General features: G+C 38.3%; 1 protein-coding gene across 3 annotated transcripts; it reads right to left on the bottom strand.

The window, feature by feature from the left end:
• Positions 1 to 6,358: 6,358 nt before the first annotated feature.
• Positions 6,359 to 21,169, bottom strand: irf4a (interferon regulatory factor 4a). Of its 3 annotated transcripts, none has more exons than XM_066680820.1 (9): positions 21,088 to 21,169; positions 19,421 to 19,620; positions 18,212 to 18,398; positions 16,351 to 16,442; positions 15,931 to 16,087; positions 14,376 to 14,477; positions 12,737 to 13,132; positions 10,478 to 10,590; positions 6,359 to 8,080 (listed from the first exon to the last, which is right to left on the bottom strand). In XM_066680820.1, exons 2-9 carry the CDS (start codon positions 19,616 to 19,618, stop codon positions 7,940 to 7,942), a joined length of 1,386 nt encoding a protein of 461 aa, XP_066536917.1. In that variant the 5' UTR covers positions 19,619 to 19,620; positions 21,088 to 21,169; the 3' UTR covers positions 6,359 to 7,939. The 3 variants fall into 3 exon arrangements, with proteins under 3 accessions (XP_066536917.1, XP_066536916.1, XP_066536915.1); XM_066680819.1 differs by lacking the exon at positions 21,088 to 21,169 and adding an exon at positions 20,483 to 20,580; XM_066680818.1 differs by lacking the exon at positions 21,088 to 21,169 and having other exon boundaries at positions 19,421 to 19,902.
• Positions 21,170 to 22,067: the final 898 nt, after the last annotated feature.

Below are 22,067 nucleotides of genomic sequence, written 5' to 3' on the forward strand. Positions count from 1 at the left end.
AAGAGAGTACAAGACAAAATAAATGATATAAAAAGGTTTAGAAATGATTTCAAATCTATTTAATAGCTGTTATTAATCAGGTTGTAAACACATTAAAAGTAATTAATTATCAATAATAACACATACAGGGTGGGCCATTTATATGGATACACCTTAATAAAATGGGAATGGTTGGTGATATTAACTTCCTGTTTGTGGCACATTAGTATATGGGAGGGGGGAAACTTTTCAAGATGGGTGGTGACCATGGTGGCCATTTTGAAGTCAGTCATTTTGGATCCAATTTTACGTTAAAACCAAGCACACCATTGTTTTTCTTGTGATGTTTCACATGACCCTCTTCCCATTGAAATCACAAATGTTGGATCCAAAATTGCTGATTCAAAATGGCCGCCATGTCACCCCTCCATCTTGAAAAGTTTTCCCACTCCCATATACTAATGTGCCACAAACAGGAAGTTAATATCACCAACCATTCCCATTTTATTAAGGCGTGTCCATATAAATGGCCCACCCTTTAGATAGAAAGGGTAACATTGACGTTGTTTGCCAAATATTATACCCACATCCTTCTATACTGTTAAACCAGATCTCGCCAGATACTGATCTTTCTTTGCGTTTGCCATCAGTTGACATTAACCCTGTCCGCTTCAGCAGATATTTGTTAATACGTTTACCCATTTAACCACACAAATTGAATCAACAAACCACTGATAGAATGTCTTTTTAGATATTAATGATAAAGTAGTGTGCCTGGACATATGAAATGACTGAATTCACAATCCAAGTCTTACAATTTTAACCATGACATTTTCAAAGTCAAAAAAGGTCACTATTCCTGTGTTCGAAATAATTATCAAAGCTTTTTAAGGTGTTTACCTAATTAATTACAATTTAATGAATACATTTTAAATAATTTATAAGCCTTTATTAGCGTAGTCTGCATGCCTCAAAATTATGTAACTTAAAACAGTTATGCTCTATATACCGGGAAAATACACTGTGAAATGTAGGAACTCTAAAATTACAAAAGTTACACTGTAAGTACCATGTAAGTACACTGAACATTATCTGTTAGCTGCAGTAGACTCGTAGCTCTGTTTCAGAATGAAAGAAGCCAACTTTAAACATCAAACATGACAAATTTGCCATCTAATGACTGGCCAGCCCTTGTTGTCTTGAGGTGTTGGAGCAACGTTTTAAATTTCCCTCTTCTGTTCATATGGTAGCAATGCACTGATTTAAAGCTGGAATGCATTTATTAAAAGAAACACTTTCTCCTGATATGACTCATGTTTCTCATTGTTTTCTGCAGTAACAGTTGGATCATTTCCAGATTGTGTGGTTTTGGTTCTGTTTTGACTGAGACTGCCTTTGCCCTTAGTTGACTTGGTCTATCTTTGGACTATTTATTGCTGTTTATAACTTTCAGAATTGAAATGAACAAACACAAGGACTTTTTTTGTAAGCATGTTACATCGACTGTGATGTAAAAAGCATCCAAATAGTTTGGGAATGCAAAATAATTTTATTTGAACGTCCTGGAGGGAAATGAACTCTTGTTGAATGCAGTCGTTGTACGAAAATGAATAGATAAATAAATTTAAAAAGTCTGTATTTCTCACAATATTGATATTATTGGCATTCATGGTTTCGTTTCTTTTTGACACATACAAACTACTTATATATACATTCAGGGCCGCCCATGGAGCTCCAACCAGATCGAATCCATTCTTTGTTGTTGCTATTGCACTGTCTAATTTATTGCTGTTTGTTTGTTTTAAATATTCCAACACCACAATTCCAACAAAAATAGGATCCCACATTTTTTTTTTGTCTTTGAAAGTAATATAAGCTCTTTTTTTATTGTTATCAAAACTGGAAATGTCAGTGTGATAATACAGACCAAGGATTAGTTGCTACTTTACTGTTAGTCAGCCAACCTTAGGAAGTTTTTAAACTTTAAAAGTTTTGGTGATTCAATAACAACACCAGCTTCAGTCTATACCCAAAATATCATCTGATGTGTTTCTTTGAAACCCTGTGTGTTTGTTCTGTGAACGGAGGCTTGACTGCTCTATGTGGGCAGCACAGAGGCTACGGAGTGACAGATGTTTGTCTTGAAAAACAGCCTTGAGATGTGTGTGAGGAAGCACTAGCACATTTTTTAGGCAGACACTTCAAAGTAAGGCTGAGGGTGAGGAGGAATCCCCTAATGCTCATGCCCACCATATTCTCTAACTGTTTTCTGCTTCAGCAGAGTGACACACTCACTTACCAGAAGTGTCACTGCAAGCATCATACATAAGCCACGAGAGAGGAAAAAGAGACCTTTATGATTTAATTCCCCAATGAATATAAGACAAATGCAGTTATCGGAATTGAAACAATCATTAGATTGGCTAGTTCTGTGTTCATTTTTCAAAAGTAATGGACGTGGGTCCAGTACTGTGATCGGAAAGACTCAAACAAGGAGGCAGGACAACTCTGAAATGCTTGTTGGTAAAATGCAGCACAAAATCAGAATGACTCGTTTTCTCCCATGTTTTCAGACTTAAGCAGATCACGAAAAAACGGATTGGATTGTAATTATTTCACAGTTCGTCTTGGTATGAGCTCCAAATCCCTGAACAAATGTGTTATTTATTTATTTATTTAATTATTTATTTTCTTTTGTGGGGGTGGGGGTGGGTGATTCATTTAAATACAATTTGTCCATTTCTGGGGTTTTTTTGTTTTTGTTTTTCTGTTTGTTTGTTTTTTTGGTCATAGAATGCATTAAAAACAAAAATAAGAGATTGTCTATTCTACATAATTTAACTGATGAAACTAAAAAAAAAAACGCTTCCTTAGTTTGCAGTGGCAAACTTTCATTGTATTTTTATAAATATATACAAATTTTGGATTTGATGTCTCTAACTCTTCAAAAAAAGAACATTTTATACAATATTCAAGTAACATTCTTTTAAAATATTCCAAACTAAGCAAATAACCGTAGTAACCGTATCCTAATTGGCTATAAATGGAGAATCCACCAAATCCTTAGACTTTGCAAACAAAGAAAAGTCAGTGGCTCACCACTCTGTGCCAAAGGATTCGGGTCTTTCACCATCTACAATACATGTTTGCAATAGTACTGTATTGAATGTGTGGACCTTTGAGTCCTCAGATGGCATTTCATAGGAAACTACCATTCTTCTGTAACCACATGGGCTTTGGAAAGCTGTTGGGATTTTACACAGTCTGCTAGTGCATAAAGAAATTCAATCTGAAACCTTATTATACAAAGAGAAAGCCATACATTCATTCTATGCATAAAGCCAACATACAGCATGGTGCCCACAATATGGGTGGTATTTTTATGCATGAACGTACCATTGGCATAGAGACATATTTTGGTATTTTAGAGAGACATGTGCTGCCATCATGGCATAATCTTTTCCTAGGAAATCCATGGATATTTCAGCAAGCGAATGCCAGACCTTATTCTATGCCAAAACAGACACAGAATGCATGTATTTGACTAACATTCCAGCAGTCCAGAGCTGTCTCCTTTTATAGATATATGGCCATACTCTCAAGAGAAGACTCAACCATGGACGGTTGTGCAGATTAATTCTTGAACAAAGAATTCAAACGTAAAGTTATTATCCTTAGTTCCCAATCAATTAGTTCCCAATCAACATAACACAGTGGTAAACATGCCTCTGATGGAAATCACCATATGTTTATGTTTGTAGACATACACTCAGTTTAAGAAAAGTATGTTAAATCAAGACAGTGTTTCAGATACATTTCTGCTTATTCGAACATTACAGTGCTATCCACATTCTGCACATGTTCAAATAGTAGAGGTTACAGAACGAAGCAGTTCAAATATATATCCTACTGAACATGATTGCCATATTCCTCCCATGGTCCAAAAACACACGTTGGTAGGTGGATTGGCGACTCAAAAGTGTTCATAGGTGGGAGTGTGGGAGTGAATGTGTGAGTGTGTGTCACCCTGCAAAGGACTGGCGTACCCTCCAGGGTGTGTTCCCACCTTGCGCCCAATGATTCCAGGTAGGGTCCGAACCCACCGCGACCCTGAACTGGATAAGCGGTTACAGATAATGAATGAATGAATGAATGATGTCATACATTTTAAAAGTGCAGAAAGTTTGTAGATGCTAAATAGAAGCACCTACAGGAAAATACACTGGAAGATGGAAATGCACCACAGCCCTGCTGTGTCTGATCCACTCGTATCAGCACAATAAACACAAACACACCATCACCACGTCAGCATCACTGCAGAGCTGAGAACAATATTAATACCAAAATAACGCTTGCTTTGTTGTGGTCCAGTGGGTGTAGAATATTATAATGTGTGCCTTTTAAGGACAAGCAGTCTACAGTTTAATAAGAAAAGGAATACATTTTCTTGACTAAAACAATGTCATATTTTGAGTTTGTAAAATGGTGTGGACTACTTACTGAAAACATTCAATCCACTTTGTCAATGCCGATTTGATATTAAAGTTATTTAATGTGATGTGATCAGAGGTAGGAACATGAGACGAAGCCATTACTGAATCTTTATTTGAATTCTTAAAAGGGCACTAAAAAGTAAGCAAAGGAATGAGCAGACCGATGTAGGGGCAACACACATCCGAAGACCCCCTCCCCCATCTGTGAACTGTAGACCCCTGTGAACCCCTCCATTGGGACTGTGGGCCCCGCCACCTTATATTGTCCTTTGAAACATAATGCCAGCTTTATTGTGTGACCATACACTGATCACTGGTAACATTATGACCACCTCCTTGTTTCTACACTCATTGTCTATTCTCTCAGCTTGACCGATCATACAGAAACACTTGGTTCTACAACTAGAGAAATTTTGATCTGCATACTTTGTTAGCCCTTTTTCTCCTTGTATTTCAATGATCAGGATTTGTACAAAACCACCACACATCAGGTAGGATTTAGCTGGTGGATCATTCTAGGCACTGCAGTGACACTCAGGTGGTAGTGGTGGTGTGTTAGTGTGTGTTTAATTACACGAGTGGATCAGACACAGCAGTGTTGTTGGAGTTTTGTTATGGATAGTTGGCGTAAACATTTTGCTGCAGTTTATCACCTGCTTTTTTTGTTTGTTTGTTTTGGATACATTCATCATTAGACATGTTCATTCAATCATCCAGAAAAGCACTGTAAATAAGGAATTTAGTTTAATTGGTGACTCCGCTTGAATTCTGTTTGGCATATGAAGTGTTCCCAAGCTCCAATGTGTAAATGTGTATTGTGGGAAAACACACGAGCCATAATAGGTGGCGTTACATGTTGGGGCTCTTGAGCCCCCAAACCACATACCCAACCCCCAACCCCCAAACCCACCCCCTCCCCCAACTTTATCTCTCTTTCTCTCACTCTCACTCTCTTGTTTTTCTTGTGGTCCAGTCTTTCCGGTGCACCTGTGAATGTAACTTCCTGTGTCTTCTCTTTCTCTCTCTCTCTCTGTCTCTCTAACTCTCTCTCTCTCTGCACATTGCCCCCAAACCACACTCCCCTCTCGACTGCCATCACTCAAGCATATCTGAAAGTTAAACACGAGGACACATAAGACACTCATAAACAAGAAAAAACATGCATGCATTAATACACATAATCTCAACTGTATGCATGAGTGGCTACACATGTACAGAATCTTGCAGAATTTGTGCTTTAAAACTCTGTGTTTAATTTTAACAAAAATATATGGTAAACTTGGACAATAGTGTAAACATATAATGCTTACAATGTTGTTTATAAGATGTATGTAACTCTCATGTGGAATTAGAGAATCTAGTAGTTTCTCATTTGCATATTCCTCATCATGTTTTGTCAGACTGAAAGTCTGGGTTATAGTCTTTACAAGTAGCATTTCATTAAGCAGTTGGGGATTTTCTGTGACTATTAAATGGTACATTTGTATGTATACATTTTTGAATTAGCTACAGATAAAACTGATTAAACTTGTTGAATAAAGATGAAGCAATAGTAATAAATCACCTAGAATAGTTATAATCATAGATACATTTTAAAAAAATGTATAATCGTTTGCAGCAAAAAAACAAAACAAAACACGTATCTCCATTTTGTTAATGTTTAGTTCTTACATCATTTGAACACCGCGTCTGTCCTTCACATTCCGTGATGAATCAACCAATAGAAATGCTTCAGAATTACTCGGAATTAAGTCTGTTTACATTCACGTACATTTAATCTCGTGCTTCTTCTGAAAATGTAATATTTTGGCCGGGGCTGATATATTGGAGCAAAAACATAACAGAACAGAAAAATGTATTATACAAGAAAAAATGATTTATTTTCTACCGCTGTATCATCACGTGATTGTCAATTACATGAAACATTTTATTGACACCATAAAGAAGAAAAACACCTTTAAAACCATAAAGAGATAATGGGAGAGATAGAAAGAGAAAGAGGGAAGCAAGAGGGGGAGACTATTGCCAAGGTATTGTGGGCAGTTACCTGCATGTTTCCCATCAACACTCAGTGCACCACAGACATACACACATACATACACACACACACAGATATACACACTCCGCACCAGAAAAGATGACGGTCTTTGATTTTAGATATAGACTCGTCTGTAGCGAACACATCTTAGAAGCGTATATACGCTTTCTTAGTATTCAGCATTATGTAACTTCATTCAGGGAAAGCAAAATAGCTTTGATTACATTCAAGATTGGACATCAGTAGACAATTGAGAAATCTACATACAACATCACACAGTATAAAAATATAAATAGACTTTCAATCATGTACAGTAGAAAAAGTAGCTTGATTTCTATGGAAAAGTAAAGAAGGCAAGGGAAAGTACAGTCATATGCAAATGGTTGAAACCTCTGGGTCAAATGACATGTTTTGTCAATTTTCTATGTAAAACAAAGTTAACGTAGCCTATCCGTGGAATTTGCGAAAATGTATATATGTATCTGTAAAGCACGTCATTTTAACCAGGGGCCCCAACCATTCGCTCACGACTATATACCGAAAAAACTCCTGAGAACATTTTATACATAAACTACAATACTAAAATATAAAACTACAAAAATACAGATACAAAAGATGTACATAGTTTGTGGATTTGAAAGCTTCATTCTCCTGCTGTATGGGTTTCTAGTGCTGGGCGATGTATCAGACAGCAATATACAATATAGATTTTAAACACCAACTTTGGCTACATTAATATTTATTGTATTATCTAATTTTAGCAGCACAGCTAGGGCTGAATAATGAATTGTTTTTTTATACCATAGCCTACATTATCTTTATTATAGCCTCATCACATCAGGATCCAGACTCTAATCAGAATCACTGGGCACAAAACACCAGGCCATTGCAGTTAACAAATTTCATGTTGGGACATAAACACTAATCAAAAGTAACCAAATTTTTATGCGCTGTCATGTTGCAAAAAAAACAAAAATACAAATAAAAAACCTAGACCACTTGTCCACTTCCAACTGCAGTAGCAAAACTGGTATATGGCAAAGTACAGCAAAATCACAATTAGATATTGTTTTCCCAAATCAGCATCAAGCACCACCCAGTCCTAGGTGCTTCAGATTCCATTTGCTTTATGAAATGTCAACAATGATGCTGAAATTCTTGGGACAATTATAATGTACATTTCTGATCTTCATGGCTCATGACTGTGTTTTTAATCACGTCACTGGCATATTGACCATTGTCTATTTTTCAAATATAAAAATTTGGCCACTTGTCTCGGTCCTGACTCCTCTTTTCTGCTGGGGATTCTTGTCATGAATTCACTCTTGTCATGGCTGGTTGTAGAATGTTTTCCATCATGAAAAACTAGGCAGGTCGATAGAAGAGGAGCGTTGCTGAATGACTCAGTTGTGAGTTTCTTGTTGGGAGTTCATTCCTGCAGGTGCTGGAGGCTCCTCTGATAATCTTCTAGTGGCAGTGCCCCCTGAGAAGGAAGCTCATAACCCCTCAGGTAATGACCATTTGTGTGGCCTGTAAAGTACAGGAGCTGCCTGGCAAACATGGGCTCCACCTGAGAGATAATAACATTGGCTGTTAGAACAGGGAACACATCAATGTCTGAACTAGAAAATCTAAACAAGCTTAAATTCAAACCAAGGGAACATACAGCTGGTTAAATATGGGGGTTTGTATAAGATTCATACACAGATGCTTGAATTTTGGTGGGTTCAGATAGCCCTTGTAAAATTGTAACCTCATATGATTATTTAAAAAAACATAACGTAGTAGTCACTGGTTTTAAAATATGACCGCAGAAACTTAACGAGAATAATTAACATAGTGTGTGTTTCCACTGAAAATCCCACCCTTCAGTAAATGAGCTAATCAACCTGCTGATAAAGCCCCAACCAGGAAAACCCAGGACCAGCTTTTGCATTATACAAGCCAAATGCTACAAACCATGTGGCTGTTAGTTTGAGATTCATTGATCTGTCTTTTCTCAAAAAGACAGAAATTCTGTCTTTTGGCACAAGGTGAAATTACATTCCACTCGCATTACCAAGACAGCTGGCAATTAGACTGACTTTCCTATAAGGATTTGGGCTGAACTTAAATTCCACATAGCCATGAATACAAGTTCAGTGTTACCCATGTTTACAAGGTTTGATATATTGCCTGGTGGTTCAAGTGTGATTGTAAGTGAATTTCATATACATACATATGTATATCTCGCCAGATCTAGTGTTTATGTGATAAATTCACCACTTTCTAATGATCACCTCATTGCAAGAAAAAACTGGGAGTCATTATTTTTGCCCACTTTTCTTTTGCTTATTCTGTCCAAGAAATATCTACAATTTCATACTTATTGGCACACAAAGATAATTCCAGCCTGGCTAGTTTCAACAGCATATTCTTCTAAAACACTGCAGCTTTTGGAGTGTTCTCCAAAGCCAGAGCCCAACCACAGTTCACTAATCAAATCAATCTACATAGAAATGGACTATACTGTTTTTGTAAAAGCATTACTCTACTTATTTTGTTGTTTCCAAATATGCTGTAAACAACATAGCTCACAAAATATTTAGACACACACTACTGTTAAATGGCCACATGGAACAGTTTGTACAGATGTTCTGAGATGTGCGCACCAATGAGCACAGTTTTACGGCAAGTTAAACAAGTTCAGCTGCTTTGTAATAGAATGGCGAACCTGTACATCTTCAATTCATCAACATATACAGGATTATCTGGGATTTGTTTATGAAAAAAGCCATTTTTAACTTCATGAACGGGAATGGGATTCCATGCCCCACAGCACTATGTGTTCAAAAAGTGTCACTATAGCTTATACATCAGAATACATTCCACCACTGCTTTACCAACAATATAGAAACTGTTGACAGGACACACTTACTCTGAATAATAATGCAGTTTAATGCCATAAATGTATGACAGCTATGACCAGGCACTAGTTTCCAATTTAGGAGTTACTATTGGAATCTAGCACTGAATTTAAAGCAATTGTAATCCAGCTGTATTCAGTGGAGAACTTCAACTACCACATCTTATAAAGTACTGTTAATTTACAGTTTTTACGTTTTTTGTCATTTCACTCAAATCAGAAACGGCAGTAGATTATCCAATAATTTTCCAATTTTTATTTAAATATTATCAATCCATGTTCCCTTGCTTTGTTTGACGAATGCTTCACTGCTTTGTTCTGCTGATCACAATTGCAGATTTTATTTTATTTTATTTTTTTATATCCACACTTAGAATCCAATTAATGTTACAGTGGCATTCAACAATATAAAGGAATCGAAGGTTGAATTTAGCTAGTTTCTATGTTATTTTAATTGACAATAGGACTTGCAAAATTATAGTACTGCATCAATGAGAATATGTTTTTATAGATACTGATAACATATTACAGTAATAATAATATTAGCAATATTATTTCAACAAATTTTCTATCTCTTTGTCTTCTATATATTGATAGTTGCTACCTATATATTGTCACTATCTTATATCTCCTCTTTGGCATATTTCATTTTCTGACAGAATCTAAAAAACCCAAGCTGCCTTCTATATCACGTCAAAACTTTAATTCAAATGGACTAATATAAACAATCCACAATTACATAAAGTTAATTATATTACGTCCTACAAAATGTCCTATGTTTTTGTCTTTTCCAGTATTTAGTTTGTTTTGGAAACTGAAGCATTTGTTCTGACAGTGACCGTCTGTAGCAACATTTCAAATTACATTTACAAATAATAACAAGGTATAATTCCAAATGTTTAACCGTAACGTCCATGTTATATGAGGGCTCATAAGTTTGTGGCACACTGTGTTTTGCTGCTTTAAAAGTAAACGTTAAATAAGGTTAGGTTAGGGATTATTTATCTCTATGTTTTAATGATCTGCCACCCAAAATAGCTTCTACATAAAAGTGAAACACACCTGAGCCGTGATCATCTTGCTCTGTCGCTGTGGATCTGGGTACTCATCTCCAAAGCATAGCACCACCTGGTATCTTGGCATGGGACGTCCATGATGGATATATCCCTGTAACTCTGTGGGCGAAGCAGAAGAAATTATTAAGCCTGACATTTGGTAAAGGCAGCTACATGTGAACCAACTCAGTGACAAAACAAACAGAAAACAGATCCTACTTTAGTAGTTTCATTCGATTGGATATCACAGTGGCTAACACTTCTATGGAGCAGACTGGAACGTAACGCTATACCATTAAGAGTTTCTGGGTAATGAGGACTCACTTTTTCAGCAATCTTTTTTAAAAGTATTTATAATAAACAATAGACAAAATTGCCATGTTTGCCTGGAAGAGGTTATAGATGTGAAACCTCAAAATTGGCTCGTAACTCACTCGTTCACGCACTCACACGCCCACTCACTCACACTTAACAACATTGCTCTGCAAGGGGTGCTATTCATCACACTGTGTGTTAAATAACATATTCTTACTTGGGTAATTTGTTGTAGTAATAACAACAGAGAATAATCTCATACTCTCATACTATCTGGAAACACCAAACATGTACTTAAGGGGGATGTGGTCCCCTGGGACTGAAAGCTAGCTCTGATAAGAATCCCCAAAATAGGACTGATTTCTGCTCCAACAGTCATTCAGTTTCCTTCTTCAAGTCTAGTACAAAAGTACCTGATGAGCAAAACTGTGAACACGACCCTCTTTACTCTGCAAGCAGACCCCGATGACTAGTTCCCAGAGATGAGATGGCATCACTTAATCATAATCGTTTTAAATAACAATTCTACAATGCTGGAGTTGATAGCATTTGCTTGAAAGGTCTTTGCAAATGTCCTCAGGTTCTGAAGTTTCAGTTTCTAAACTGAAACATGTAGCTCTGTGGACTGAACTACTAATGGTCATGCTAGGAGGTGAACCACAAACAGGTTGAAAAAAATAATTATAAATAAAGGTGAAACGTGCAGGCCACCAATAGTCTGCCACTAGTTCAACTACAGCCATTTCCACCAGTGTAATCTTAGACCTGAAACAAAAGCTAGATGCTAAACTACATTTGCCCACCTTCAAATACACCAGCTAGATTTACATACAGAGTGCATTCAAAAGCAAAATAACCCTTGAGGAATTTTACGGTTTCAAGTCAGACATGACTGTTTGCTTAAGTTACTTCTTAAACATGTGGAAATGTCATGTAGTTGACATTTCAGTAATATTTAAAAGGCTAAAGGGCACTGGTTTTCTTAACACAGCTTAGCATTTCCCCCATTCTCCATAGATTAGATTGATAAAATCACTTAATTCAACTGATATTAAACATTTTCAACTTTCTTTTAAACTCCCTTTTCCTTCTCTTATTGACGTGACAGGCTTGAGCTCTACTTGCCACCCTTCACTTTCTGATTACTGTAATCACCATAATCATGAGTATCACAGCATTTTCATCAAATGGGTTTTTTTTCTCTTATTATGAATTTGCATGTCAAATAAGGACAGCGTGGAAACCTTGCAGTGAAGGTCAAAGAACCTCAGAAAACTTGGCTTTAAAGCAGGCAACAGTCATTGGTGGTTTCATGCTCCAGCTCATGCTTTCAATCTCAATCGTTTTAAATTAACCGTCACAACATGGTCCCAGATGCCACATGATCAATCTACCAACAGGGACTCGTGCATGGTCAGCTTGTTAGAAACTCAGCAAATACTGTTCTTAACACATGGCATAATCACAATCACTTAACTAATGCATCAACATGGAGTTACAAAATATGCATACACTGCATACATTACATTGCATACCACCACTGTCTTTAATTTATAAAAGAATATTGCCAAACATAAAAAAAACAATCCAATCCAATGTAGTTCAAAAGACTGCACTTTGGGCAATGCTATAGAATAACCACTTTTAGTTCCATAAAGAACCTTTATTTATATTTATTTTCAATGACATTTTTTTATTTCAGTATATATTTGGGCATCTGAGATATGATCCCACCTACTTCTGGACCTTTTCCTTCGGTCCATACGTCTAGAAATGTTTACAGAACCTAAAAATAATGGACAGTCATCGTTCTCAAGTGGTGACTACAGTAACATGAGGATGACAGTGATGAGACAAGTACCATGGTTTCTGCATTACAAACTCATAAAACACCCACAGCACTGCTTTTCCGGTATCTGACTCTATTCTACAATTCCTGCTGGTTTCTCACCTGAGAGGAACTGCTGTGTGTCCATCAGTTTGCAGGTCTGCTCCTTCTCCAGTTTGTTGGGTTTGTCCGAATACGGCGCCAGTGGCCCTTCCCAGTACACTCGTCCCTGGCAAAGGCGCTTAGCATAAAGTCCGTCGGGTGTCAGCCACAGTAGCACGCCTCGTTCCAGCACGTTGGGTAGCTTTTCAGCTCCGCGCCTCTGAGACTGGGGGTAGGGGAAGGGGAACAGCACAGACTCTGCCCCTCCGTATAACCTGTCTTCCGGGCATGGGGATGAGGGTGAGGATGGAGAGCTGGGAGAAGGAGAGGATGAGATCCGACAACCCTCTGGACTTGAAGTGGTCACCTCCTTCACCAGAGACTCCCGATAGTAGAGGGACACGTGCAGTCGGAAGTCTAGAAAGAGAGCGAGATGGGAAGAATGAGAACAAGGCAATACAGTGATGAACACTCTATATCACTCTCTAGGCCTTTATTGTCAGCAGAAATCATTATAATCAGAAGATGCAGCAAAACTATCCTTCAGAGTGAACTGCAGGAACAGCAGTGAGGTAAACTTGTGATCGTCCCAATAATCTAGAAACCATAGGCATGGAAACCCATGGGTTGCAGATTTAGGAATCTCCACCACATTAAAATTTTCATAGCACTACTGTAAACAGTGCACAAACCAAATTTTGAAGCTGAAAAGCGAACACATACTGATAGATTTATACTACACACTGTAAGATTCCACTGTTCCATTCCACCTTAAAATGTAAAGTCATTTTTCAAGTGCTAAACTTGAGTACTTTGAAGTTTCAGTTCCACCTTAATCACACAATAACACTTACATGGGTTTATATGACCTTTTCATTACACCTTAAAGAGTGACACACTCAAGTTCCTGGATGAAACTGTTATAGAATTAATATTTGCTAATTCTGGTCACATTTTGGCTCGGATAGTTCAGGTAGATGGGCACAGAGCCCAACAGAATTTAACTGAGGGTCCCATGGAAGTCTGAACTGGACACGTCACACAAATTCACTACAAATACTACATTTCCCATAATGCCCAGCATCTTTCAGAGACCCCGACCATAAAGGAGCACTTTGTAGTTCTACAATTATAGACTGTAGTCCACATGTTTCTCTGTATCTTCTTATCCCCCTTTCAGTGAATAGATACAGTGGACAGTGAATGAGAGACAGAGTATTTAAAAACTCAAGCAGCACTGCTGTGTCTGATCCACTCATACCTGCGCAACACACCACCACCATGTCAGCACTGAGAATGATCCACAACCCAAATCTCACCTGCTCTGTGGTGGTCCTGATTACTGAGGAACAGGGTGAAATGGGTATGAGGACGTGTGCAGAGAAACAGGTGGAGTACAGTCTGTAATTGTAGCACTACAAAGCTGGATCTTCCCCAGCCTTCACTTTAAGGGTATATTTGTTCCTCTTTTTGGAAACACAGATCTCATTATTAATAATTTAGAAAGCCGGTGTAATGCGAGGGGAATACCAGCAGCACCTGGAACAGACTTTATCAAATTAGGAAAAAATTTGTAAAACTATATTTAGCATTTTTTCAAAAGAACGATACTGATGGCTCTCATATTGAGAGGACTGTTCAGCTGTGTGTGTCTCTTTACCAGAGAGGGCCATGCCCTCGGCTGATCTCAGGCTGGGGTCCACTGACACTGCATGGGATTCCGTTGGGGTGTAGGTATAGAAGGATCCGGATATCTGGTACCCTGAAAGAAGTTGGATACTGTAAGATGGCGTCCTATAAATATCACTCATTTCCATGTTTTGGGGGTTTTATACACTGTGTCCACTCACTGTCCACTGTATTATACACATCTATCTCGTAGGTCAACCTTAAAGATGTAAAGTCAGAGACAGTAGCTCATATCTTGCAACACTGTTTAACGTTAGCCTTCCTCTAGTCCTACATCTGTGGACATAGGATGCTGCCGGCTGGATGTTTTTCGCTGGTGGACTGTTCTCAGTTCAGCAGTGACACTGAGGGCTTTACTGGCACTACAGCATTGAGAGTGAGCAACCAGCCAAGTGATGCCTACTCTTTATTGGTCCTTTGGGGGGTCCTGACCATTGAAGCAGGCTAACAAAGTATGCAGAGCAACACATGTATTTGCAAACTGCAGTCATACGGGGAGGTGGCCATGTAGAATATCAAAGAAATAAAAGCGTGTACTGTGACTTTTGACTCTGAAATTGAAGAGGGACTTGAAATGAGTTAAAGCATGTAGTAGTTCATAAGAAGCACACCTTAACCGGTGGTCCACTTGAGTGCTCGGAAGCCACATAAGCTTTTGGCCATGTATATCTCTGTGGCATTTCTATTTGTGGAGTTGCTATGTTACCAGACAAAAGCTGTAAAATGTTTGCAATACTTGAAGTGTCAAAGCAAGAATGTCACCTCTCTGCTACCTAAAGAGGTACAGTACCTCCACACCACCATAGTTTTGGGTTCTTTCTGTTCTAACACCCCCCCCCTTTCAAATCATTCAACGTTGTTTTAACAGAGGTGTCATTTTGAAACATGACTGAATAATTCTTTGCTACCACAATGTGGTGGCTTACAATGTTAGAAATGATCATCTGTAATTATTTATATTATATATAAAATTGGATCCGTAGGGTAGGGTTACTGTGGTTTCTCAATGAACGTTCCCAAATTGCTGAACCACAACCCTAAACAAATATGGTAACAATAAGACAAACACCACAGACGATGCCTGTTATAGACCATAAACAAAGCAAAATGACTAGGACTTTTTTATTACAATAATCCATTCATGAATCAAAAATGAGGTCTAAATCATCCTAAATCTCCAGCAAAGTTAATAAAACCAATATTATCCACTGTCACATTGTATCCAAGTGGCAGCAACGCCCTCAGGGTTCATTGGCTTTTATTACTTTCATTAATACTTCCCAAGGTGTAATTATGACATCACAGTTGTCAACTTCCTATAGTGTTCTATATTATCAACATTTGCTTTTTTAAAAACTACTACAAAACCACTGGACTCAACATCGGCCCAGTTCTGTTGTGTTCATTAACTTACAGTTGGTCGGCTCGGAAGGGGTCTAATCATGCAATTCTGGAGCCCACAAATGTTTTTAACACTTCTGAATAAAGTCACTAATTTGTTCACATGACTTGAAAGTTTCATGTACCATTATCGCAGGGTGGTGTGTGCCACTGCAGGGATCTCGGAGGAGGGTAGGGGCATGGGCCGTAAGGCAGCTCTGCGTGTGTTGGCTGGTGGTGTGTCTGCTCTGCACTGTACTCCCTCCAGTCTCTCCTCTCTGGGGACAGCACATAGCCTGGCATCTGTGAACAAAAAATGTGAAATTTCGTTGGGTCACATGGCTAATGATGTAACCTGAAGGGCTCCTCAGAAATGATGTAAGAAGCAGATGGTCATGGAGGTGTTTTCTTTGATAGCTAATCGAAAGAAGAGGGAAACTATTGAAAATAGAAACCACAAGTGGTTGTTTCCTCACTATCATTGATAGACTGATACTTGGAAATGGCTGCAAGATAAATTCCTTTTTTTGAGGGTATTTTTATGAGGCTAGTAGCTAATAGCTTACCTGGGCCTGGAGCGGTGGATATGGAGAATGCATTGGATAACCAAGAGATGTCACGTGAGCAGATGGGTCCTCAATACTGTTTGATTTGGAGCCTAAACCAGAGGAAAACATTGTTATTCTCACTGTAAAGCACTCAGATAATGTGCAGGAACTTTCATTTAGCTACATCTACACAGCTACATGTCAGATCTTAAGGTGAATCCTATTTCACCTCTTCGTTAACCCTCGATTTTTGATGGAATCGAGGGGTATGGCTAAACACCACTTGAAAATGAGATTTTGCTTCATGAATTTCTAGCAAGCTACCAAATATCAGGCTTTTAAAGGGTCGTCCCATTTCGTATGCCAAGTTTTTAACCACTACACTCTAAGATGACACTTGAAAACAAGGGGTAGTGGTAAAACTATTAGACAAGGGAAAAAAAAGGCTGTTTTAATGATCAGTTTGTTTTGCTTTTTTCATATTTTTGTGTAGCCTGGCATTTGTTTATCTCCATGCAAATGTTATTGCATAAAGTGTTTGGTGGATCAGGTCCCCAGATTTCATTCCCGCGGTTTGACTCTGCTAAACGTCCAAATTTTGGTATGTGCAGAAAATTTAAACAGGACTTGTACTATTTACCCCTAAGAATTTTCTCGTAAATTGCTTGCATCTAGCCTGAGGTAATGGTTTATAGTTAGTCTAGATACACTTGTTATAAGAATAGAAATAGCACCATGACACTTCTGTCTTATCTGAGCTCATAGCTGGCTCGTTCAGGCCATTAACGTGGACGTGTGAAAGGCGATGCAAAGGTCTGCATCTTCATGTCCCCTAATCACACCCTAATCAAACCTGCTGTAATGCAAGGCCCAAGGGGCAGACGAGGTGCTGGGTTCTGTGCACTTGGTAACTGAAGCTCTCTATAAAAAGCTTTGAGGGAGTTTAGCACATGTGGTGGCTTCCTCTGTGTTTCCTGCTCTACTGAGTGAAAGAGCAAAACACAGAGCTCAGAGCTCAATCCAAAAAAAAAGTCTTGTTTTTTTGTTTTGTTTTTGGATTTTCTCTTTTTGATTTTTATTTGACTTCTATTATGCAGTTTGCTGAAGCATAGCTGATGAATCACGACGTCCTAAATACTGAAACCTTTTAAATGCAGAGTGTGACAAACTAATCGGACATGGATGTTAAGAGGTTTCAGTTCAGGGTGTGAAGCAAAGATCAGAACCAGCCATGCCACTATAGGTCATTTTAACCCCTTGAACTTCATTATAAATAAAGTTATTATTAATTTGACTATAAGCAGTTCGCATGAACCTACAGTTTCAATCAAAGATGTAAAGGTTTATGCACCATTTAAGCACAGACAATAGAGTTCCGCACATTCAAATGCACAGCTCTTGCTGCTTACTCACTGAACGTAATTTTTTATTTTTTTTTGGAGGGGGCGTGGGCATACAAACCTAAATATGACAACATTTTATCTCGTTTACACTTTACAATATTGTTAGTCACTGTCTAAAGAAAAGAAAGTATCTCCAAAATTCCCTGTAGAGAACTTAATAGTTTAAATAAACACGCTCAACCTAAATGTTTCCTGCTTTTATATGTTGATTACTGTTCTAGGATGCTCATTTAAAGTATTTACTAGTTCAGTTTGAGTGCAAGAAGGCAACAATCATCAATCTAATCCTGTCCTTCCTACTAACCAAGACCGATGCCCTCCATAGGACTACCCAGAGTTCCATTTCCAGCTCAGGCAGCAACATCATGCCATACTAGTAAGGGTCCTGAGGCAAGACTCCTAATGAAGGATTAGCCTTCCTCTGTGTTATACATCCACCAAGTGCCATACATGCAAATGGTTTCTCAAAGGTTTACCTCTCTTTGCTCCCTCGGGTATGATCCTGTAGACTTTGTAAGGGTCTGATATGTCCAACTGGCTTCTTTCTACCAGTTCATCAAAGTCGTTGCTCTTGTTGAGGGCACAGCGGAGTCTCGTCTTCCACGTCGGTGGGTCCGGCTTGTCCACACCCTCCCTGTATTTGCCCTTGAAGAGTGCCCAAGCCTGGCACACACACAAACACCAAACAAAAAAAAAAACATCATACCACTGTGGATAAGTTGCTCTACATATCACCTGCTAGTTCCTGGAGTCACTTTCTGTTTCTACCATTATCTAATCCGAGTCAGAAAAAAGAGAAAGAAAACCATGAATGAACTCCAGTCTGAATGAAGGTTTGTCTGAGAATGAGTCTCAGCTTCTTTTGCTTTTTTGATAATCAAAATGCACTTAGGTAAATAAACTTACAAAAATGCATGGGCTACATTAACCTCATTATTTATCCAACAACACATTCACATGGGAGTGAAAATGCCTTTAGAGTTGTGCAGAGTGGGAAAACACATTCTAATAGTTGGTTTCTTACAGAATAACTTTAATTTCTTTAGCTTCTTTACTGAAGACAGTAAAATAAATAAACAGATAATTGACATAATTACAGTATATTTTGGGGAAATGATGATAATATTACAGGAGAATGGCACTGAGGATGGTGGTGCTAATGATAAAGATAATGATGACGAAAGTTACACGAAAACAGAAGCAGAGGTAGGGGGGGTAACATCATTGTTACAGTACTTGTAAAACTAACCCACTAGTTGTAATGCAGATATTTTGGCACCTTAAATAGCATTAACAGTATTATTAACCTTATGCTTAATAATAAAACACTTAATATTAATAAAGCTTTAATCAGCTAATCGTGATTGGCTATTAAAAGATTGAAAAATCAATTATTTTCTTATTCCTTATATTTCTACTGAAGTGCATTAGCTTTTTAACATTTATTTACTGAATCCCTTTTCAGGTTTTCTTTCACTCCATTATGTTGATGACAGCATTTAAACCTTATATAAACTCCCATGCAGACTGTTTCTGCATATGTTTAGCAATTTGCTAATACATAGTCCATACACCTTTATAAATGTGTTATATGACATGTATAATCCCTTACATGTGGTATTATCAAATAATCATTTCAAAGCTGTAACAGTACTTTGGTAGAACACCTGCCGGTCCTCCCTCACCTTGAAGAGAGCAGCGTCCTCGTCGCGGTTGTAGTCCTGTTTGCCCGCGTGTTTCCATGGTATCCTGAAAATGGTTTTCTCATCATTCTCCCACACCAGGCCAGGGTACTCCCCGCTATCAATCTGCTCGATGAGCCACTGCCTAAGCTTGCCATTGCCACAATTGACTGACATGTTGCAGTCCCCATCTAAATTCATGCCTGTTAAAGGACGCATGCGACAGTGGTGACCGGACATGCAGGTGCTCAGCTCCGCTCATGCAAATGCCAACGTGACACAAGTAGAGTACAGGCCAGGAGTCTAATATAAAAAGCTGCGGCATGCACTTATACAGTCGGGCAAGGTTGTGCAAAGAGTACGGCACCCCCCGGTCAAATGATGGGTGTTGACTTTCCAAGTGAAAGAAGTTAACAGAGACGACAAAATCATCGACAGAGAGCAAAATTTCAAAACGCCAGTCCTCTGCAAGTTTTAAAGCAGGTTTACGCTGCAAGTGTCTGCACTGTTGGAGGTTTTTTGAGATATTTAAAAGAATTTTATACGTATATTAAGTGGAATACGTACCTGCACTAGCACTGCATTAAAATGCTTACATTTTCCAACAGAATTTAAGAACATTTATCGCCTGGATACTTGGAGAAACAAGGTTGCAGTCTGGCAGTGATGGTACATCCACTATTTTGATGTGACAACTTTTTATAGCTTCATTTGATCAGGATGTATTAAAATACATGTGCACGAGTGTGTAGCCTACACAGTTTCACTTAGAATTTCAGCATAGCATTTGAATAGGAGTGCCAGAACCTTTACCCACAACTCTGTATCACAGCTGAGAAAGCATGCACTCTAAAAATCAAACAAGCTGTTAAGACATGCAATACTAAAAAAATAAAAAATAAAAAAATAAATAAAAACGCTTTTCCTCTCGGTCGTAATTCACGCTATTTCAGCATTGGACGTGTTAATCCAACCTTGCCGTCCTTCTCTACACTCCACGCTCGCTATGATTACGCTATTACTATGGTAAAATGTATTAACTGTAATTGATGGCTTTACTCTTACCTCAGTGAACACACTGCACTTGCTCCACACACACACACACACACACACACTCTGCTCTAAACGCTTCTCCTTCACTAAAGTGGGCAGAAACGCACCCCAGCTCTTAAATAGTCTTTCAAACATATAGCGCAGATTAGACTGCCACTTGGGGCGGGCCTCGTAATGTGGGCGGAGCTTTCTCACTGATGAGACACACTATTCGGTTCCACTGGTTCTTCAGGAGAAACAGATTTTTAAGAATCTTTTTATGATAAGTGACTTAGAAAGATCCTGGTCCACTTTCTCATAGCAGGTTTGTTAAAGTCAAATAAAGGTCAAATATTTCTAAGATATGAGTGCATCTACAAGAGTAATAATAATAATATTAATAATAATAATAATAATAATAATAAGTAGTAGTATTAGTGTTTAAGTGTGCACCTACATGGTTACAACATGCTTTAATAATTAGCCCAAGGCTGTAATAATAAATAATAATCCAATTAAAATATTCCATGATAAATATTAGGAATAATAATAGTGGTATAACTAATGTAAATAACTAAAATAAAATATTAAATGATGATAATGCTTGAAGCTTTATCCAAATTATGCTTTGCTCTCACCAGTGGTGGGTGTGTCATCTTGGAGCAGGTGGGGGCATGGCCTCCACTCTATGTGGTGAAGGGGTTTCTCTGAAAAGAAAAAGAGACCGAGAAAACCACAAATAAACATCCAATCCGGGAAATCCCACCGAACACACAGCCACGGAACAATGAGGTACGGATAAAGAGAAAAAAAAAAAACGTAAAAAGAAAACAAAAAACAACAGAAATCAAAATCTCCCTGTGCTCGTCATCACACTAATCCTTTCCGATATCCGCTCCGTCTGTTTTTGCTTGAGATTTTGTTGAGTGGGCTGGGAAAGTTTTACAAAAGTTTACTACTCTATTACAGCTGTGTCTTTTACTCGAACACAGATGTGTTGGACCTGATCTGGTAAGAGCACCCATCCCCAAACCACACCCACATCCCCCACCCCCCAAAAAACATTTGACCATAACATTTTAATGTCAATTCTGTCGCCTTGTTCCGCTCTTTGCCTTTTAATATTTACAACCGGATTGTGTGGGTGAGCCTGAGCCCGCAGTGAATAGTCCCCGACGTGAAGACGAATGAGAGGGAAAAATAGCCCCACCTGGCGTACTGAAACAGAAATACACGCACTCGATTAAGCTGTTCAGATATGAAGGCAAACGGTCCAGCAGTTTGGAGATGTCTCTGCCATTGAACACCTGCTAAACCTGCTAACCAAGGAGAGTTGAAATCAGGTGTGTTTGACCATGGCCGGTACGATTATGCTGGACACCTGTTGTTTATAATATAGGCATGAACCATAAACACTGCAGCAAGAGTAGTTATATGTTAGTTTCATAAGTTTCCTTATTTTGTTTTACAACAATTCTTTCTGCTTGACTTATAACTTCAGTTAAATTCTAGAAGCCCTTGGTTGCATCTGCTGAAGCATTATTTTAGATATACTGGTTATAATGGTGTAATGGGTACATTAATGTTACTTATGACTGGTATTAAACATTAATAAACT

Source organism: Hoplias malabaricus, chromosome 9 (assembly GCF_029633855.1).
Source record: "Hoplias malabaricus isolate fHopMal1 chromosome 9, fHopMal1.hap1, whole genome shotgun sequence".
NCBI lineage: Eukaryota > Metazoa > Chordata > Actinopteri > Characiformes > Erythrinidae > Hoplias > Hoplias malabaricus.

Coding starts and splice junctions, on each gene's coding strand:
- irf4a (XM_066680818.1), bottom strand. CDS start 19,657: ATGTCCGGTCACCACTGTCGCATGCGTCCTTTAACAGGCATGAATTTA. Junction 14,478..15,930: donor CACACCACCCTGCGATAATG/GTACATGAAACT, acceptor AACTTCTTTCAG/GGTACCAGATATCCGGATCC. Junction 8,081..10,477: donor GCAAGATGATCACGGCTCAG/GTGTGTTTCACT, acceptor ATTATCTCTCAG/GTGGAGCCCATGTTTGCCAG.